Source organism: Apis florea, unplaced genomic scaffold (genome assembly GCF_048593485.1).
Source record: "Apis florea isolate Af1SG1 unplaced genomic scaffold, ASM4859348v1 contig_2350_pilon, whole genome shotgun sequence".
Lineage (NCBI taxonomy): Eukaryota > Metazoa > Arthropoda > Insecta > Hymenoptera > Apidae > Apis > Apis florea.
This window is the reverse complement of record NW_028256565.1, coordinates 4,332,010-4,350,734: the sequence shown is the minus strand read 5'-3', so window position 1 is coordinate 4,350,734 and position 18,725 is coordinate 4,332,010. Positions and strand designations below refer to the sequence as shown.

Here is an 18,725-nt window from a genome sequence, read left to right as displayed (position 1 = left end):
GTTAATTGTTTGTTGTGTAAATCGTTCGAAGAAATCTTCGTTCTATGAATATGATGTTTCGTTTGCGTTTACTTCTTGGAATAATCGAGGAACCAATGTGTAACGCGGTGAACGTGGCACGTCATATACGTGATATAGATACTCTGGTAATAAGCTTAATGTTTGGTAAACACGCTTCTGTAAATATCTGGTGTAATATTACGAGCGTTAGTTTACTTCGTTCAATGTGCCTGTGTGTGTGTGTGTGTGTGTGTGGTGGCGCGTATTACACGTGCTACTATTTCTTTTAATCTCGTAAAAAAAAGAAGGAGAGAGAATCTTGGAATTCCTCGTTGAAGGAGGGATATTGATATCTATTAGGAAATAAAAATAATCGATATTGAACCCTTTGCACTCGTATGTCGCTATTCTACATTTTATTATTGTAAATACATATATTTACCTTAGTATTATATATATATTATAAAGATAAAATCGGATAAAATTTATATTTTTCAAATTCTTTTTATTAAAACGGCAAGTTAATTTATAATATATTCCCAGAAAAATGCTTTCATTTCGATCGAATATGAAAATAAAAAAATTCCGAGTTGATCGGTAAATTCTTCTTAAATATAAATACGAGTGCAGAGGGTTAAATTATCGTCGATCGTCGATTTCTACCGTGTATTGTAAAAAAATTTCTCGAGTCGATTTTTTTAGAAATCTGCTTTTCTTTCTGTGCAGAGAAGCAGCAGTCTTCTAAAAAAAAAAACAAATCTATCGATCCCAAGCAACAAGCTAGTAGGACTACAACGTTCACATACGACATTTTGTTTTACACGATATTTTTAGGCTAGTGGATCTAACTGAAGTACACATATCCTCCGTTGCAGGTTGAGTCATCGCCGTCTAACCGATTCGTAGGAAACGTGTGGAAACCGTTCGTCTGCTGCCGCGACGTTTACTAGTCGCTTTTCGTGGCTGTGAGCACCGTGAAGTACGAGAACGATGTGCTTAGAACCTGGAAAACGCATAAACGATCTTTTGAGAAAACGTTCACATTTCTTATTCCCGAATAATACGCGAATAACACGATTATTATTATAAACCGCCGAGAATGAAAGTCTTGTTCGCTCACCGCTGAGAAACTCTCCAAGGACATGCTGTAGAATTTTGCCGCTGTTATCTTGCTGGGAATCTTGGAGCGCATCATCATGATCTGGACGCTTTGATGGAAACGGCTGCCGATCCATCCACTGTTGTATGCCGACTCGCCTATCCCTTCGCTCTAAACCATACAAATTGAGCAACATTATTTTCGTGTAAAGAATCGAAAGTATAATTCGATTTAAGTGAAACTCGATTGTTGACACCTCGTCGATCAGCCCGTTCCCACTGAAGCTGAACATGAACAGCTCGAGAATGGCGGAGTTGAGGAAGGTGGAATATTTCATCAGCCGGCCCTTGTCCTCCATCATCTGCAAGTGTTATTTTTTTTCTTTTTTTTTTTTTTTTCTATCAGACAACGACTCAACATCGGTCGAGCGAGAGAACGCACCGAGGTGATCTGAAATCCCGCGAAGCAAATCAATCCTGTACTTATGACGAATTGTCCCAAAGCGAGTACGTTTATGATCCTTTCCAAAGTGTCCGCGAACCTGTGAACAGATTTGATTTCGTTCGTGGAAAAAACGATCGTGACCCTTCGCGCTCCAGGTCGAACCAACAACTCCACACGATTTCCCCGCACTTCGTTCTTGGTGAATTTCTTAGCTAGCTTAAAATGATTTCACCCGGAAATTAATTATTTCAATATCTTGTGTATCTCTGCGTATAAAGAGAGCAAATTCGTCGAGTATTAAAGTCTATATTGTTATTGTTTTGTGCGATATATTTACCAAGATGCATCCTCCGGTTTTGTCAGGTATTCTTGTTTTTCATCTTCCCTCATTGTGCTACATTTCTACATTTCCCTTCTCTCTCTATCGTCAATTTCTTAACGAATTCCAAGTAATTTCATTTCGCACATATTACAAAACTCGAAAACATTGAAATATAATATTTTTCTATCGCCGAACTCGATGGACCAACGTTTCAGATAAAAGAATCTACTCGTTCGAGTATACAGCATATTGTTCGTAAGAATTATACGTTTAGAGAACTGTTTATAAAGCTATTTATTTTAAAAAAAAGAAATCAAATAAATATCGTCAAATTGCCGCATCGATCCAAGTCGTCATCGTTTGGAGCGCAAAGGGTTCCGATTCGTTTTAATCGACGCCAACTTGATCGCTTGCTGGTGACGAATCACGTTATCCCCCATGATCGAGGTGGAGTTAGGATCGGCCCCGCTCAAAGCCTCCATCCTCTTCCTCAGCGCGGCAAATTTGCCCGAGCCGTGTATTATCACCACCAGGTTGAAACTGGTAGCGCCCGCGATCATGCTTCCCCCAAATCCGCCCGCTGTTACGTTGAACAGATAGAGAAATTCGAAAACCGGTGACACGGTTTGATTGATGAAGAAATATCCTCGAAACGGGAGCACTTTGTCGCTGTTACCGATCACGTAGATCTGAGAAGAAGAAGAAGAAGAAGAAGAAGAAGAAGACGAATTAAAGGGCTCTTTCAAATTTTCAAATGTTTATTTTTTCTTTCTTTTTTTTTTTTTTTCGAAAATTTTCGCACCTCCAAAATTGGGACGGACATGAACATCACGATGGTTATGGCGACGGTGGTGATAAAATATTTCGCGAGGCGGAAGGCGAACATGGTTTTCTCGGCGAAAATCAGCCGGTCCTGATCCGAGGATGAGATCCAATCCTGTCTCATCGTATTCACCACGTAGAGCATGTCCTTCTGGTGGAACGAGTAGACGAGCAAACGGACCACGCAAAGGTAAAAAGCTGTACAGATTAACGCGCATTCGGTCGCTTCGTCCAGGTCATCTATATTGTGAACCACGTCGGCTGTTACCGCGACAGACATCACGATCACCTGAAAAATTTCATTGGATGGTTCGAGAAAAACAATTGATCGAAAAAGATGGAGGAGGGGGGGGATATGGACAGTGTTCACGAAAATCAAAAGTTTCTCAAAGTAGTGTTCGAATATAAGAATTTTCGAGAATTTTATACGTCGAAATATATATTTCGAATTGTACGATCAAAGATGGCACTTACCAGGAAAAACATACAGAACAGGTGAAATCTTCTAAACGTAATCGCTATCCAACTGCTATTCTCTGCCAACGGCCATATAGAAATGATTTTTCCAGTTATCATTATTGGTTTAATCAATCGATCGTACTCCTCGTTACGGAACTCGTTCATTTTCTCGAGATATATGTGTGTGTGTGTGTGTGTGTGTGTGTGTGTGTGTGTGTGTGTTTGTGTATATATCTCGAATGAACTTGTTTATTTAAAAAAAAATCACACGATTTATGTTAGAACAGATTTTTGTTTTTTTTATTGCAATACGATTCATCCGATCAAATGGTGTATTTCATCGTATTCCGGAGGAACTGCGAAAAATGTCGCGGAAAATATCGAAGGCGAAATCGATCGTAACATAAATGACAGTTATCGTGTAATAGGTGGATCATAATAATTCATAGTTTACGAAACTTTATACAAGTAGGTATTACGTGTTATTTCTTTTTCGCTGAGACTTGTCGAATAATTTCATATTCATATGAAAATATAATATATCTGATATAATATACTATCTTTCCTTTTTTTCTTCTTTTTTTTTTTTTTTTTTTTTTTTTGCAAAAATTGCAATGCACGCGAAAGTTTCATGATATACTTTGTATATTTTGAGAGAAAGTAGTAAAAAGATATCAGGAACAGTTCAAATTAATTCATGCTTCATAAAAAATTTATTTTTGCGTAATATTTACGTGTTTATAATATTTAAATATTGTCATTCTTAAGCTTTAATTGTTCTACAACTATTCTATTCGCGAAATAGAATATTTTAATATAGATATAAAGCAAAGTCTCGAAGCTTAAAAATATGATGCAGTCTCTTGAATGAATTTTGTAAAGTATAGACAAGGAGAACAAATAGTGAAAAAAGGATAGAGATAGAATAAAAATATTGAAATCAGCGCCATCTCCAGAGTGCCGTAAATGAAACAAAATAAATAAGAATAGCAAATAGTGAAAGAAGGATAGAGATATAATAAGAATTGATTATTAACGCCATCTTTGAAATTTATATTTCTTTAAAAAATCATGTTTCTAAAAGATTCAAGAGATGACTCTGACTCTCAATTCTTATTTATCTTATTCTATCTTTGAAGATATGTATGATTCTCAGCTCGAATAAATTATTATTTTTTATTTCTATTCTTTTCCCGTTATTTTCTATTCTTTCTTTATGTTTCATTTACAACATTCTGGACAACAAAATAAATTTGTTAATGATATTATCTCTTTAAAAAAATTGAAGAGATCGAAACTTTTTTATGTGAGTGAAAAAAATTCAATATTTTCCAAAAAGATGGCAATACTAATCAAAAATTATTAATATTTTATTATCGATATCAATGTACGATAAATTTGGATACTTTTTAAATAGATAGTATTACTAATTAAGTAAAGAAGATATATATGTATATAATTATATATATATTTATATACAATTATATGATTATTTATTTTACGATTAATACTATTGTGTGTGTGTGTGTGTGTGTGTGTGTATAAAATAAGACTTTTCTCATTTGGCAAACTAAAAAATTTCAATCAATTAATTTCAAATTATTCCTTAAAATTTAAATTTTAATTTTAATTTTTATTTCCAAAAATCAAAAATACTTTAAGAAATGTTCGAATGTTTAACAATTCATTGAATAATAAATATTAAGCTTTTTATATAAGAATTATTAATGTAGAATAATAATTTTAATTTATAATATTTTCTAATACTTTAATTAAAATTTTGAACATATAATTTTAATCATTTTTTTTTTATTTGAATTTCATTTAAAAATATTTTAAATTTTAGCTTCATTTCATTAAAACGATACTCACATTACGCATGTGCAAATTTATAGTTTAGTCAAAGTTGCTGTTCATAACCTATGAAAAGTAAATTGTAGTTTTATAATTGTTTGATATGTATTGTATAAGACATGTATTATCAAAATAAAAATTGACATTTAAATTAGTTATAATAATGGCTATACCTCCTTCTTTTGGTCTTAGCGATATTGTACATTTAAACGTTGGTGGAACAAGGTACAAACAAGCATTTAATTGCCTTTGAAAACTATATAATATAATATAATATAATTTGTTTTAATTGTTAATCAATAGTTAAAATATTGTCATATAATTTGAAATTTTTTTATTTAGATAAATTATCTTTGTAATCATCTAAAATTATTTATTATTTAGGTTCTCAACATCAAAGCAAACATTAACATGGGTTCCAGATTCATTTTTTACAGCTTTATTAAGTAATAGAATTGCCAGTCATAGAGATGAAATTGGTGCATTATTTATAGATAGAGATCCAAAATTATTTTCTATTATATTAAATTATCTTCGTACAAAAGATATTGATTTAAAAAATGTAGATCTTCGTACATTAAGACACGAAGCTGAATATTATGGTATTATACCATTAGTTAAAAGATTAATGTTATGTGAAGATTTAACTCAGTCATCTTGTGGAGATGTTTTGTTTTACGGTTATTTACCACCACCAAGTAAGATTAAATAATCTTTTTTCTTAAAATAAAAATAGATGAAATAAAATATATATATTTCACATATTGCAATTGAAAAGGTATACCATTACAAGAACCCACTACTGTTGCATCAAATATAGGAGATGTATCTGTTCATGGTAGAATTCCAACTAATAATACTAATTCAAGAGTAGATGTACCATCTACATCTCAAAATCCAATTCCTGGAACTTCAAATAACCATAATAATAATGGTATTAAACTATTAATAAATTTACTTTAGTTAACTAGAATTATAAATATTTAATATATATATATATATATATATATATATATATATATATATATATATATATATATATATATATTTTTTTCTAGGACAACAAAATCATAAAGGGGTACTTAATAGTCACATGCGAAATTCTTCATTAGATTATAGAATTCAACAAAAAGGTTTACCACATTCGCGCACATCATCTCTAGATTTAAGACATGTTAGGAACAATTCAGCAGATCTAAATAAATTATATAAAAATGATATTAGTTTAGTATTCGGACCTCAACAAGGTAAATAGTTACATATATTATTTACATATATACATATATACGTATATTAATTATGAAAAAAGTTTTTGACAAATTTTTTTATAGTTTCATCGTGGGTTGATCCTTTAAGAGTTCAAATCATAAAAGCACATCATAATTGGATTGTGATTGCTTATGCTCATTTTATAACGTGTTATCGACTTAAAGATTCATCTGGTTGGCAACATGCATTTACAAGTCCTCACATAGAATCAGTAATTGAAAGAGTGGCAATAACATCAAAATTAAGTACCAGTGGAGATGTTAAAATGGTTGCTATTTCCTATGGAAATCAAGTCAGACTATGGAGTATTTCAGCAAATGGAATGAAAACTAATATTGGCACATTCAATTTAAATGTTCGTGTAGAATATTTATTTTTTATTGGAAGCCAGTTAGTTGCTTTATCTCCTACTGATAAAATTGGTGTATGGCACGCTATGACACATCATTGGCAAATACAAGATGTAGTACCCATTTTATCATTTGATACAGCTGGTTCATTTCTTTTATTAGGATGCAATAATGGATCTATATATTATATTGGTAATTTAAAATTTATAAAGTTAAATAAAAATTATTTTCATAATTATTAAAATATATAAAATTGATTTTCAGATATGGAAAAATTTCCTTTAAGAATGAAAGATAATGATTTACTTGTAACTGAATTGTATCGTGATCCAAATTATGATCCCATTACAGCTATATCTGTATATTTAACACCAAAAACATGTAAGTTTTTACGTTCATTTTTATCATATCATGATATTGTTTAAATAAATAAATAAATAGAAATATATATATGAAAATATATATATAGTAAATATAAAAATTGAAGGTAAATAATAAGTAACTTATAGTCATAACATTGAATATTACAGTATTTCCATTGCAGAAATATCTTTTCCAGTGACGTACAAATAAATGGACTAACATTTAATTATTAAGTCCGCTTGTATTGAGGAATGTAATAACAAACGTCACTTTTATAATTTACATAAATTTTATTTTTTAATATTTTTTAATGATTATACAATTTTAATAATTATAATAATAGTAATTAACTAATTCTGTTTGTGTAAATTTCATTATATATTTGTTCTTTGTAATAGAAAATATATTTTTTTCTTAAACACATCAATAATTTTATTTATTTAAATACAAATATTTTATCTTCTATTACGAAGTTCAATAATATATTTGAATATTAATATGAGTTTATTATTACATTCTTTGCTTCATGATTTCGTACAACTGGATAAATAGCACAAGGCAAGTATGGGTCAATATAACAATGTTCTACAATATTTTCACTTTCAAGTCACAATTTAAATTGACATATATTTTACTACATTTTATATGACATTGAACATTATGCATTATTTTGATTAGTATTCATACCCTTCCTCTCCAGGTATAGTATATTATTCGGTATTAAATCACAATTGTGCACAAATCCATATTCATGTACATATTATTTTTAATGCCATTTCCATTAAAACTATATATGTGTATACATTTTTTCATATATTAAAGAAATAATCTTTATTTATATCATTTTAAATTAGAATAAAAATATATAACAAAATAATATATATTCAACAAATTATAATTATGAATATATAGGGATTATATACTCAAAACACTTATTTTATCTTACTGCACACCCCCACTATCCTTATGCATCCAGTTGTACTTATAATATTTTTATATTCTTTTGCTTTTATTACTATTCAAGTGACATAACACCTTTATGGATCTGAGAGGGGAAGGGAATAGACATTATGTACCTCTGCTTGCATAGTTATTCTTCATTTCAAACAATTCAAAGTACATATCATACAAAAACTATAATTTTACATACATTGTAAATATTATATTTATTGCTTTTATTAGCATATATATACATAAAATTTTATTAAAATATAAATAATATATTTCTTTATAGTTAAAAAACATTCAGAATAATTTATAATTTTTTATGAATTTACTATATATTCTTCCTTCGTCATGGCATAACGCATGTAAATGTAGGTCATTTATTATGTACTAACTAATTATATATTATACACATTATCTTATATATTATAAATACATATTTTTTTCATTATTACAATTTTTCATATATGTAATGTTGGTATTGTGTCATTTATATATTATATATTGAGAGATGTAGTTATATTAAAAATTTTTAATATTTTGAATAGAAAAGATATACTGTAATTTTATCATTTTTCTTATACAGCTGTTTGTGGTAATTGGATAGAAATTGCATATGGTACAAAATCTGGCAGCGTTAGAGTTATAGTTCAACATCCTGAAACTGTAGGACATGGTCCACAATTATTTCAAACATTTACAGTGCATCAAAGTAGTGTAACAAAAGTATGTTTCTTTATAAAATTATATATATTAAGAAAAAATTACAAATTATTTATGTGTATATTAAATTATACTACAGGTAACATTGTCAGAAAAATATTTAGTATCTGTCTGTTCAGAATATAATCATGTTAGGAGTTGGGCAGTAACAAGGTTTCGCGGAATGATTTCTACTCAACCTGGATCTACACCCGAAGCTAGTTTTAAAATTGTATCTTTAGAAGCAATTGAATCTTGTATTAGTTACAATGCTGGAAATGATTTTGGTATGTTTTTTGATATGGTATAATAATAGTGAAAATAATAATGAAATTTTAATATTATTAATGATTTAATATAATTATAACAATTGTTGTACTTAAAATCATAGGACCATTTGGAGAACAAGATGATGAACAAGTCTTTGTTCAAAAAGTTGTACCTGAAACTGATCAATTATTTGTACGTTTAGCATCAAATGGAAAGAGAGTTTGTGTAATTAAATCAGTGGATGGTAGTATTATAAGTTCATTTTATGTACATGAATGTGAAGGATCTAGCCGTATGGGTTCAAGACCAAGACGTTTTATATTTACTGGACATTCTAATGGGACTATTCAAATGTGGGATCTTACAACAGCTTTAGAACCTTCTTTTTCTTCTACTCAAAGTAATATCATTATTTTTTTCTTTAATGAATTCATTAACATCATATCATGCATATCAATTACAGATGTCTCTGGTGGACCTACACCAGAAGAACTTTGGAAACTGTTAGACCAATGTGATTTAAGTAATAGTCATTCCTCAACACCATGTATTAGTCCATGTCCATCACTTATATCTACAGGTCCAAGTATAAAAACCAGTAATGTACTATTTCTCAATCAGTCACAAAATTCTGATGCAACACCTGGACCTAGTCAAACATGAAGGTAATATTAAAAAAATCATTTTATAAAAACTTATAAAAATGATGTTTATGTCCAAAAATGATTCATTTATTTTAAAATATTAACAAAAAAATATTTGCAATTACAATTTTATAATATAATATTTTGTTAATATTTTTAATTTTAACAATAATTTTCAAAAAGAAAACAGTCTCACTTATAAGTAATGCAATATGAAAGTGATAATAATTAAATTATAATAAATTTCTAAAGATTATAACGATAAATTAAATTAAATTAATAATAATTATTAAATAAGTATATTAGTTGACAAGAAATAATATGCACTTTCTTTGCATTACTTAAAATATTCTAAATTACATTCTATATTGTTTTTAAATAAATACTATAATATCTTATAAGATAATATAACTTTGATTACTCTTAAGTAGAAAGTTTTATAATTGTATATTTTTTCTATATTATTATATTATAAAAAGAATGGATTTATTCATGTTAAAAATTCTGTTCTTTAAATTTATTTAAAATATTCAATATAAAATTTTATATTGAATAAATTTTCAATTTATTTAAAACAATCTAAATATTTATATAAACATTTATATTAAATAATTCAATTTTTTTTCTTTAGAAAAAATTTATATTATCAACAATAAATTGTGATTAAAATGTGTATGATCAAATACATATTTTGCAAGATACAATAATAAATTAATTTGATCTTTCCACATTAAAAGATATTTTAATAACTAAACTTTTATATATTTTTTTTGTTTTTTCTAGATAAATAGCTGTACACATTTATGGCAAATATTATAATACTGCTATTTGTTAATTCTGTAATTTCAATAAACAGTAAGTGTATTGTTAATTTTTTATATGAATGTAAATACGTTTTTATACATGTAAGTAGGAATTAGTTAAATAAATTTAAAATAAAAATTCATACATTGTACATTATGTCAGAAAAAATTTCCAAAAACATATATTTTTATGGAAATAACTCTTTTTTTTATCAATTCAAGATAACGCACTGTTTATTATAACAATGTTATATCTTTTTAATTATACAATATTTTATTAACATCTTTGTTTACGAAATTTTAAGAATTTTGCCTAAAATTTTATTGGCATTTAAGATATCACTATGTAAATTGAATTAAATTTGAGGCACTACGGTGATTTTATATCAGTTCTATATTGCATGATTAACTTACTTATAGTAACTTTTTTACACAATGATCACCTTGTACAAAACATGACCAGAAATAAAAAATAAAAAATTTTTCATTATACAATCTGATTAGATTCTAACTTATAAAAGTACTTATTTGATAAAATTGTATATATATATATATATATATATATGTATATATATATACATATATATCATATAATTTGCAAAACAGTCTCGTTAACGTGTATACAATTTGTTAAGTAACAGTTCCTAAAAAATATCATGCAATATAAATTCTTTAAATAATATTATATTGAGCTAGACTAATTTTTCTCTTATAAAAATTGTACATAACATTAGTGATATTATTGCAAATGAATCATACTCATATAAAATTTTTATGCCAAAATAAATTATTATAAAATAATCTTGGATTTGTCATTGGTGTTAATAAAAAACACCAAGCTACTAATCCAATTACAAACAAAGAAAACAAACCAGCTCTTTTTAATGGATCTTTAACTGCAACTACTTCAGAAAGATCAGGACATCCCATATGATTACAAAAAGAATGTGCTGTAAATGGTGCTGCTAAATGTCCTAGAAAAATATTAATTTTTTAAATAAAAAGTAATATATCAAATTATAGTAATATATAAATTAAGAGCATTTTATTATAATATATATTTTATTATCATACCCGTTTTAGCAAAAAGAAAAGCAGCATATGCTCCAAATAATGTTGTAAATGCAAATTGAAAACCTATATTAAAAATTTATTATGACAAATAATTGATATATTTATTAAAATTAAAATAAAATTAAAAAACAAATACTTACAAGATATAAATAATGCATGTTTAAGATTCATGCCTGCTTTTACCCTATCTACTACATGATGAAAATGAGCGACACCAAAAAATAAAGGGCAGATAAATATGGCAGTAGTTGGTGTAAAACATTGCAAAAGCAATGGTAACATACATGCTCTAAATGTCCATTCTTCGGCCAAAGGAGCAACTACTAGATTTCTCCACCATATTATTGTTCGCACACTTCCAAACCAATACATAGGCTCTAAAAAGATTAAACATAAAATATGATATAATAATTATTTAATAACTTAATTTAATTATTTAAAAAAAGATACGTATTATACTTAATCTATCTAAAATATTAATCAACATACAATTTAGTTAAAATACTAACCAGTATATAATCTCCAAAGTCCATTGAAACCTTGTACACATATTGGGCCTAGAAATAGTATCATTGTTAATAACAATGGTATTATAATTGCTTGAATTAAACCAGGCCACCGCAGTCCCAATAACTCCCAAATTGTTGCCTAAAAGTTATAAATTACAATATTGCATTTATTATGTAATTAATGATATCACAATTTATACACAATTACCTTTTGAAATACTTTCTCATTCATTCCAAAGTACAATAATGCAGGAGATATAAGAGACATAATAAAAACACTAAAAAATCTTTTTTTTATTACAGTTGGATGTTCTCTGCAATAAAAAAATTTTGTATTTTATTAATCTTTGATCTTTTTTTATAATATTATTTTTTAATTAAAATTTTTTTTCTTATGGAAAAATTCTGAAATAATTTATAAAGATATAAAAAATGAACATTTAAAGATTGACATTTATGTTATATTAAATAAAAGAATTGTAAAAATTTATAATATTAAAGAATATATAGGTAATTAATTAAACAAGTGATGTCGATTTTATTGACAGAAAATAATTATTGATAGTTCACACAGTTGCTTTTAAATGACGCGCCAATTACAGAAGAAATTGAAGGAAAAAGTTCTCCAATAGAGGCGCTGTGAATTCGATTCTTGTCCAGAAAAGCGACTGCGTGAATCAGGAGAATCAAAGAGTAGACTTTCATGTTCTCGGCCGACGTGAATACAGTTACACTTTGTTCGTGGTTTCCTGTGGTTCACTGTTAAAGGACCGAGAGAGCATACACGATTACAGAAAATGGACATTTAAAGATTGACATTTATGTTAGTTAGTTTGTTATCGCTGTTAATCGGTACATACCTACTGTACGGAGAATTCCATACATAGAGGCTCGCGACGTACATCACTGAGAGAACAAAACATGATAGAATTGCAGTTATGCAGGAGAAATCAGTATTTCGGTCTGCAGTCTCCATAACTCCATACTGATGTTGGTTGCTTGTGTCGCGATCCATTGCAGAAGAGGGAATCGGTAAGGGGTAGAAGGCAAGAGAAGGATCGCATAGGAAAGAGGGAGGTCGGTGAGGAAAGAGGGGGAGAGCAGAAATTCATCCGATTGGCGGTCTGGCACTAGTCGGCAGTCCTACCGTCAATGAGAAGATGGCCGCTGGGCTCGGTGGAAGTGTCGCCATTGTTTAGTGTTTAGTTGTTTTACCGTTTCTCGCATAATTTTACGGGAAGCACGATAAAAATGCCAAGTGCGTCGTTCACATCGTCGCGCAATTACGTGCGAAGATCCCGAAGAAAAGGTGCAAACAGGATTCCTCTTCCTTCGAGAACAACCTCGGGTAAGAGCCCTGCATCCGGAGCTCGGTTCACTACTCACCTGTCTCGACTCTCTTCTTTGCCTTCACCTACTTCGATATTCCCTAGTTAATTATCCTAACAATTCTCTATGGTATCATTTAAATGATATTCTTCTCATTAATTATATTTTTATTTTCTGATCAAAATTCGTAAAACAATTCCGTCAAACCTACTGCCCACGTCTTCTCACACGATTTTCTCACACTCGGCATGGCCGAAAAACGTAAAACTGATGCCTCAATGACGTTTCTCAAAATCAACATACGTTCGCTACTTTTATCTCAATCCTTTTTTTTAGAGACATCGATTATGATATCATATACTTCGCGATCGTCAATTTTTACTCTGGAATGTCGGCTCAAAATCTATTTCTTACCCCACCCCCTTTTTTTTATAATTTTTATTTATTAGATATTTAGTTAAACTTATAATCGATATTTGCGTGATTTCAAAAAATAATATTTTCGTAATTTCAAGGCAGAAAATCATGTCTCTTTCACTCTGATATTATACACATTGCCTACAGATTTTGTGTTAAATTAGAATAATGTTCCACTTTCTCAAAATAGTTTATAAACTCATAATATATTAGTAGATCAATGTAGCTGTATTTTTTGAAAATAATAATGATATTTCTATTATAAAAATTATAATTTAATAATTAATGACATATCAATATTGAATATGAAATATGATATCTGTCATAAATTTTATAGTATAGTTTCTCAAAACATATTTGTATTTTCTATCCTTATCTTAATCCCTAAATGTTAAATCTATATTATATTATTTATCTTGACATTTAATTAGTAATTTAAATAAATATGTATTAAATTAATATTTTATAAATATCAAAATATATATTTATTTATATTATATATTAATTTTGATTAAAACATTTTAAATATATTTTTATAAAATAGAATATTAGAATATAATAATTAATTATATGCACAAGATATATATATTGAAGTTATTTTGAATGATTTATAATTTTGATAATTTATTTTTTTAATATCATATTTATATATTAAATATTAAATATATAAATATGATATTATCAGTTATTTTTATTTAAGATTATTGTGTTTTTTAGCCGAGCCATGCGATTTGCCATGTTCAGCATCAAATCAGATACCTCCTGGTGGTGGAGTTGGTGGTGGAGGAGGAGGAGGAGGTGGAGGTGGGGGTGGAAATGGTGGAAGAGGATCATCACCCAGTGTTTCTGGTGTTGCAGCACCATCGCCTTCTCCATCACATTCTCATTCATCTCCTTATGATTTAAGACGTAAAAGTCCACCTCATCCAGATCCTGCTCCTGGTACTAGCTCTGCCCTACCTCCTTCGGGTGGTAGTAGTATAGGAGCCACTCTAGGTTCTTCCTCTTTGCCAGCAAGAAAACGACCCAGACGGACTTGTTCATTATCCACAGATGGTATATTTATTGAAAATAATCTTTTTATTATAGAAAAGAAAGAATTTTAAAATCTTTTATTATATTACAGGTACAAATACAAATACTGCAGCACATTACCTTCAATATGAATTACCAGATGAAGTGCTGCTTACTATATTTAATTATCTAATGGAACAGGATTTATGTAGAGTTTCTCAAGTTTGCAAGCGTTTTCAAACAATTGCAAATGACACTGAACTATGGAAGTCGTTATATCAACAAGTTTATGAATATGACTTACCATTATTTAATCCTGCACCTTGTAAATTTGAATTTGTATCACCAGATGAGTCAGATTATCCAAATCCATGGAAAGAAAGCTTTAGACAATTATATAGAGGGGTACATGTTAGACCAGGATTTCAGGATTTAAAATTTAAAGGTCGGAACTTGCCATACTTTAATACAGTTCAGGGAGCATTAGATTATGTAGATGAATTCAGAAGCAATAGCAGTTCCTCGACTAATAATAGCACGACTACAAGTGGTCAAGGAAATTGTTGTGGAAATAATTCTCAATCAACAGAAGAAGCGCCTCAACATTTAGTTTTCTTACATGCTGGCATATATAGAGGCGAATTTCTTGTAATCGATAGCGATGTTGCACTAATTGGAGCAGCACCCGGAAATGTTGCAGAATCTGTTATATTAGAAAGAGAAAGTGAATCTACAGTTATGTTTGTAGAAGGAGCAAAACGAGCTTATGCCGGCCACCTTACATTAAAATTTACCCCAGATGTTACTAGTACAGTACCGCATCATAAACACTATTGTTTAGAAGTTGGTGAAAATTGTAGCCCTACAGTTGATCATTGTATAATTAGGAGTTCGAGTGTTGGTAAGTAATTCTATTGAGAAATTTTTTTATTATTTCAAGTTCTTTTCTCTGTTTTTTTTTTAAATTTATTATTAATTTTTTAATTTTTAGTTGGAGCAGCTGTTTGTGTATCGGGTGTAGGAGCAAATCCTGTGGTAAAGAATTGTGACATATCGGATTGTGAAAACGTTGGACTTTATGTCACTGATTATGCTCAAGGAACTTATGAAGATAATGAAATTTCTAGAAATGCATTAGCTGGAATCTGGGTGAAAAATTATGCAAATCCAATTATGAGAAGAAATCATATTCATCATGGAAGGGACGTCGGAATCTTTACGTTCGATAATGGTCTCGGATATTTCGAAGCTAATGATATTCATAACAATCGAATAGCAGGTTTTGAAGTAAAAGCTGGTGCTAATCCAACGGTTGTGCATTGTGAAATACACCATGGCCAAACAGGTGGAATATATGTCCATGAAAATGGCTTAGGACAATTTATCGACAACAAAATTCATTCGAATAATTTCGCCGGTGTTTGGATTACTTCCAATTCAAATCCAACTATTCGCAGAAATGAAATTTATAATGGTCATCAAGGAGGAGTATATATATTTGGAGAAGGAAGAGGCTTAATCGAACATAATAATATTTATGGTAATGCCTTAGCTGGTATACAGATTAGAACAAATTCGGATCCTATTGTTAGACATAATAAAATACATCATGGTCAACATGGTGGTATATACGTTCATGAGAAAGGACAAGGTTTAATTGAAGAGAACGAAGTGTACGCAAATACATTAGCAGGTGTTTGGATAACCACAGGATCGACACCGGTATTAAGAAGAAATCGTATCCATAGTGGAAAACAAGTTGGAGTTTATTTTTATGATAATGGACATGGAAAATTAGAAGATAATGATATTTTCAATCATTTGTATTCAGGAGTACAAATAAGGTAAAATATTGTATGATAAAAGAAATTTCATTATATTTTTATATATTAATTGTCTTATGATATTAGGACTGGAAGTAATCCAGTAATACGTGGAAATAAAATATGGGGTGGACAAAACGGTGGCGTTCTTGTGTATAATAGCGGTTTAGGCTTACTCGAACAAAATGAAATTTTTGATAATGCAATGGCAGGAGTTTGGATTAAAACAGATAGTAATCCTACATTAAAAAGAAACAAAATATTTGATGGCAGAGATGGTGGAATTTGTATATTTAATGGTGGCAAAGGTAAGTTTTATTTTTATGTAATTTTAGTAAACATGTAATTTTAGTAATTAAAATAATTTTTTTTTCATTTCTAACAATGTAGGTGTTCTTGAAGAGAATGATATATTTCGTAATGCTCAAGCTGGAGTGCTTATTTCTACACAATCACATCCTGTCTTAAGGAGAAACCGAATTTTTGATGGATTAGCAGCCGGCGTTGAAATAACAAACAATGCGACAGCTACATTAGAATTTAATCAAATTTTTAACAATAGATTCGGTGGTTTGTGTTTAGCAAGCGGAGTACAACCAACAACTAGAGGTCTATTTTTTTTTTTTTTTTTTATTTTACAATGATGATTAAAAAAAATGGACAATCATTGATTTTATTTTTTTTAGGCAATAAAATATTTAATAATCAAGATGCAGTTGAAAAAGCAGTTGGAAATGGCCAATGTTTATACAAAATTTCGTCGTACACTTCTTTTCCTATGCACGATTTCTATCGTTGTCAAACATGCAATACAACAGATCGCAATGCAATTTGCGTAAATTGTATAAAAACTTGTCATGCTGGACACGATGTGGAATTCATTAGACACGATCGGTAAATAATTGATAATCAAATATTAATTAAAAATTTTATAATACTATATTATAAAATTGCATGAATTTTTATATATTTATTATATTATAGAATTGCATGAAAAATTGATAATTGGCGTATGTTTCCAGATTCTTTTGTGACTGTGGTGCTGGAACATTAAGTAATCAGTGTCAACTTCAGGGTGAACCTACACAAGATACAGATACATTGTATGATAGTGCGGCACCAATGGAGTCACATACACTTATGGTCAACTAGGAACTAACGTAAACTAAATAAAACAATCAATCGACATTGAATCTGTAAGTCCAACATATTGCAAACAAGAAAATAATTTGTTGCAGAGTTCTTTATTATGACACTTATTCTTTCGTGTCCCTAATTGTGATTGTTATTATATAAAGCTGTCGTTATTGTTAACATATTCAATTAACAATAATTTCATTGCATCACTACTATTATCATTATCATTATCGTTACTCGTTTCACTTTCATTATCATGGTAATTAAAATTATCACAATCATTTTCATTATTTTATAAGATTATATTCGATTTTTTGTAAATGACAGTTCACTGAACTGTATTATCATTGTTGTCATTGTCATCATTATTATCACTATCAATAATATTTTTTATTAAAAAAATTAATACTCTCTGTTTCGGTGTATTCTTTAATATAAATGGACATGTTAATTGATATTCGTATTCAATCAGATATCGAGATTCAACATTATTTGATATAATACATATTTTGCTAGGAAGAAAATTAATAGAAAATTATTTTCTTCTCTTTTGCTTTTTTATTGTTCTTCGTTGAAAGCGATTTCACAAAGTCAAGATTTTATTTCTTGCGATTACGTAATAAAGAACTCCGCAATGAAAACGAAAAAAAAGACAATGATAAACAAGAAGAACAGTGACAATGGATTTCTTATGTAAGCAAATCTATTAATTAGATAACATCAAATTTATTTAAACGTGTAATAAAAACAAACTACTGCGGTTAAATATTAATTGACCGAAAATATGCCACAAACTATTCTTGTGACTTTTTTTCATTAAGTTTCTTTAACTTCGAATATAAAGCAAAAAAAGTGCAGTGGATCTGTGTAAAAAGATGGAAATAAAAAATAACGTATGTGCATACGTCAATAAAAAAAGGACACGTAATGATCGTGACGATATTTAAAAAAAACTGTTTAAATAATGAAAAAAATTTGTGCAATGCAACAGCATTGATAAAAAAAAAAACAATTCTCTAAGCTTATAATGAAACACAGTGTCGCGGATGTAAATTGTGTATAATCGTATCGTTAAT

General features: G+C 28.9%; 4 protein-coding genes across 7 annotated transcripts; 2 read left to right on the top strand and 2 right to left on the bottom strand.

Annotated features, from left to right (window-relative positions):
- Positions 1-652: 652 nt before the first annotated feature.
- On the bottom strand, positions 653-5,333 carry LOC100863939 (odorant receptor 13a). Of its 3 annotated transcripts, XM_086904730.1 has the most exons (9): positions 5,174-5,333; positions 5,019-5,066; positions 3,162-3,223; positions 2,668-2,976; positions 2,268-2,554; positions 1,541-1,640; positions 1,356-1,460; positions 1,121-1,270; positions 653-1,003 (listed from the first exon to the last, which is right to left on the bottom strand). In XM_086904730.1, the coding sequence occupies exons 3-9, from the start codon at positions 3,171-3,173 to the stop codon at positions 947-949; spliced, it is 1,020 nt and encodes a 339-aa protein (XP_086760856.1). In that variant the 5' UTR covers positions 3,174-3,223; positions 5,019-5,066; positions 5,174-5,333; the 3' UTR covers positions 653-946. The 3 variants fall into 3 exon arrangements, with proteins under 3 accessions (XP_086760856.1, XP_031774326.2, XP_031774325.2); XM_031918466.2 differs by lacking the exon at positions 3,162-3,223; XM_031918465.2 differs by lacking the exons at positions 5,019-5,066; positions 5,174-5,333 and having other exon boundaries at positions 3,162-4,716.
- LOC100864024 (BTB/POZ domain-containing protein KCTD3) lies at positions 4,667-10,489 on the top strand. Its single transcript, XM_086904729.1, has 11 exons — positions 4,667-5,225; positions 5,385-5,698; positions 5,779-5,934; positions 6,059-6,247; positions 6,332-6,811; positions 6,884-7,000; positions 8,514-8,653; positions 8,730-8,916; positions 9,021-9,299; positions 9,363-9,564; positions 10,327-10,489. Exons 1-10 carry the CDS (start codon positions 5,164-5,166, stop codon positions 9,560-9,562), a joined length of 2,124 nt encoding a protein of 707 aa, XP_086760855.1. The 5' UTR covers positions 4,667-5,163; the 3' UTR covers positions 9,563-9,564; positions 10,327-10,489.
- Sras (Ras converting CAAX endopeptidase Sras) lies at positions 8,659-12,948 on the bottom strand. 2 transcript variants are annotated; one of them, XM_086904731.1, is made up of 7 exons: positions 12,790-12,944; positions 12,138-12,243; positions 11,930-12,068; positions 11,561-11,797; positions 11,421-11,483; positions 11,219-11,320; positions 8,659-9,548 (listed from the first exon to the last, which is right to left on the bottom strand). In XM_086904731.1, the coding sequence occupies exons 1-7, from the start codon at positions 12,942-12,944 to the stop codon at positions 9,517-9,519; spliced, it is 834 nt and encodes a 277-aa protein (XP_086760857.1). In that variant the 3' UTR covers positions 8,659-9,516. The 2 variants fall into 2 exon arrangements, with proteins under 2 accessions (XP_086760857.1, XP_003696748.1); XM_003696700.4 differs by lacking the exon at positions 8,659-9,548 and having other exon boundaries at positions 9,609-11,320; positions 12,790-12,948.
- A 192-nt stretch (positions 12,949-13,140) lies between these two features.
- On the top strand, positions 13,141-18,443 carry FBXO11 (F-box protein 11). The gene is made up of 8 exons (XM_003696699.4): positions 13,141-13,277; positions 14,393-14,731; positions 14,802-15,590; positions 15,681-16,533; positions 16,600-16,820; positions 16,903-17,121; positions 17,199-17,406; positions 17,535-18,443. The coding sequence occupies exons 1-8, from the start codon at positions 13,181-13,183 to the stop codon at positions 17,662-17,664; spliced, it is 2,856 nt and encodes a 951-aa protein (XP_003696747.1). The 5' UTR covers positions 13,141-13,180; the 3' UTR covers positions 17,665-18,443.
- The last annotated feature ends 282 nt before the right edge of the window (positions 18,444-18,725 follow it).

Coding starts and splice junctions, on each gene's coding strand:
- LOC100863939 (XM_031918465.2), bottom strand. CDS start 3,311: ATGAACGAGTTCCGTAACGAGGAGTACGATCGATTGATTAAACCAATA. Junction 2,555..2,667: donor TGTCCGTCCCAATTTTGGAG/GTGCGAAAATTT, acceptor TCTTCTTCTCAG/ATCTACGTGATCGGTAACAG. Junction 1,641..2,267: donor CGTCACCAGCAAGCGATCAA/GTTGGCGTCGAT, acceptor ATCTGTTCACAG/GTTCGCGGACACTTTGGAAA.
- LOC100864024 (XM_086904729.1), top strand. CDS start 5,164: ATGGCTATACCTCCTTCTTTTGGTCTTAGCGATATTGTACATTTAAAC. Junction 7,001..8,513: donor ATATTTAACACCAAAAACAT/GTAAGTTTTTAC, acceptor TTTCTTATACAG/CTGTTTGTGGTAATTGGATA. Junction 8,917..9,020: donor CAATGCTGGAAATGATTTTG/GTATGTTTTTTG, acceptor TTAAAATCATAG/GACCATTTGGAGAACAAGAT.
- Sras (XM_003696700.4), bottom strand. CDS start 12,944: ATGGATCGCGACACAAGCAACCAACATCAGTATGGAGTTATGGAGACT. Junction 12,069..12,137: donor ATGAGAAAGTATTTCAAAAG/GTAATTGTGTAT, acceptor TATAACTTTTAG/GCAACAATTTGGGAGTTATT. Junction 11,798..11,929: donor ACTTTGGAGATTATATACTG/GTTAGTATTTTA, acceptor TAATCTTTTTAG/AGCCTATGTATTGGTTTGGA.
- FBXO11 (XM_003696699.4), top strand. CDS start 13,181: ATGCCAAGTGCGTCGTTCACATCGTCGCGCAATTACGTGCGAAGATCC. Junction 14,732..14,801: donor TTGTTCATTATCCACAGATG/GTATATTTATTG, acceptor ATTATATTACAG/GTACAAATACAAATACTGCA. Junction 17,122..17,198: donor AGTACAACCAACAACTAGAG/GTCTATTTTTTT, acceptor TATTTTTTTTAG/GCAATAAAATATTTAATAAT.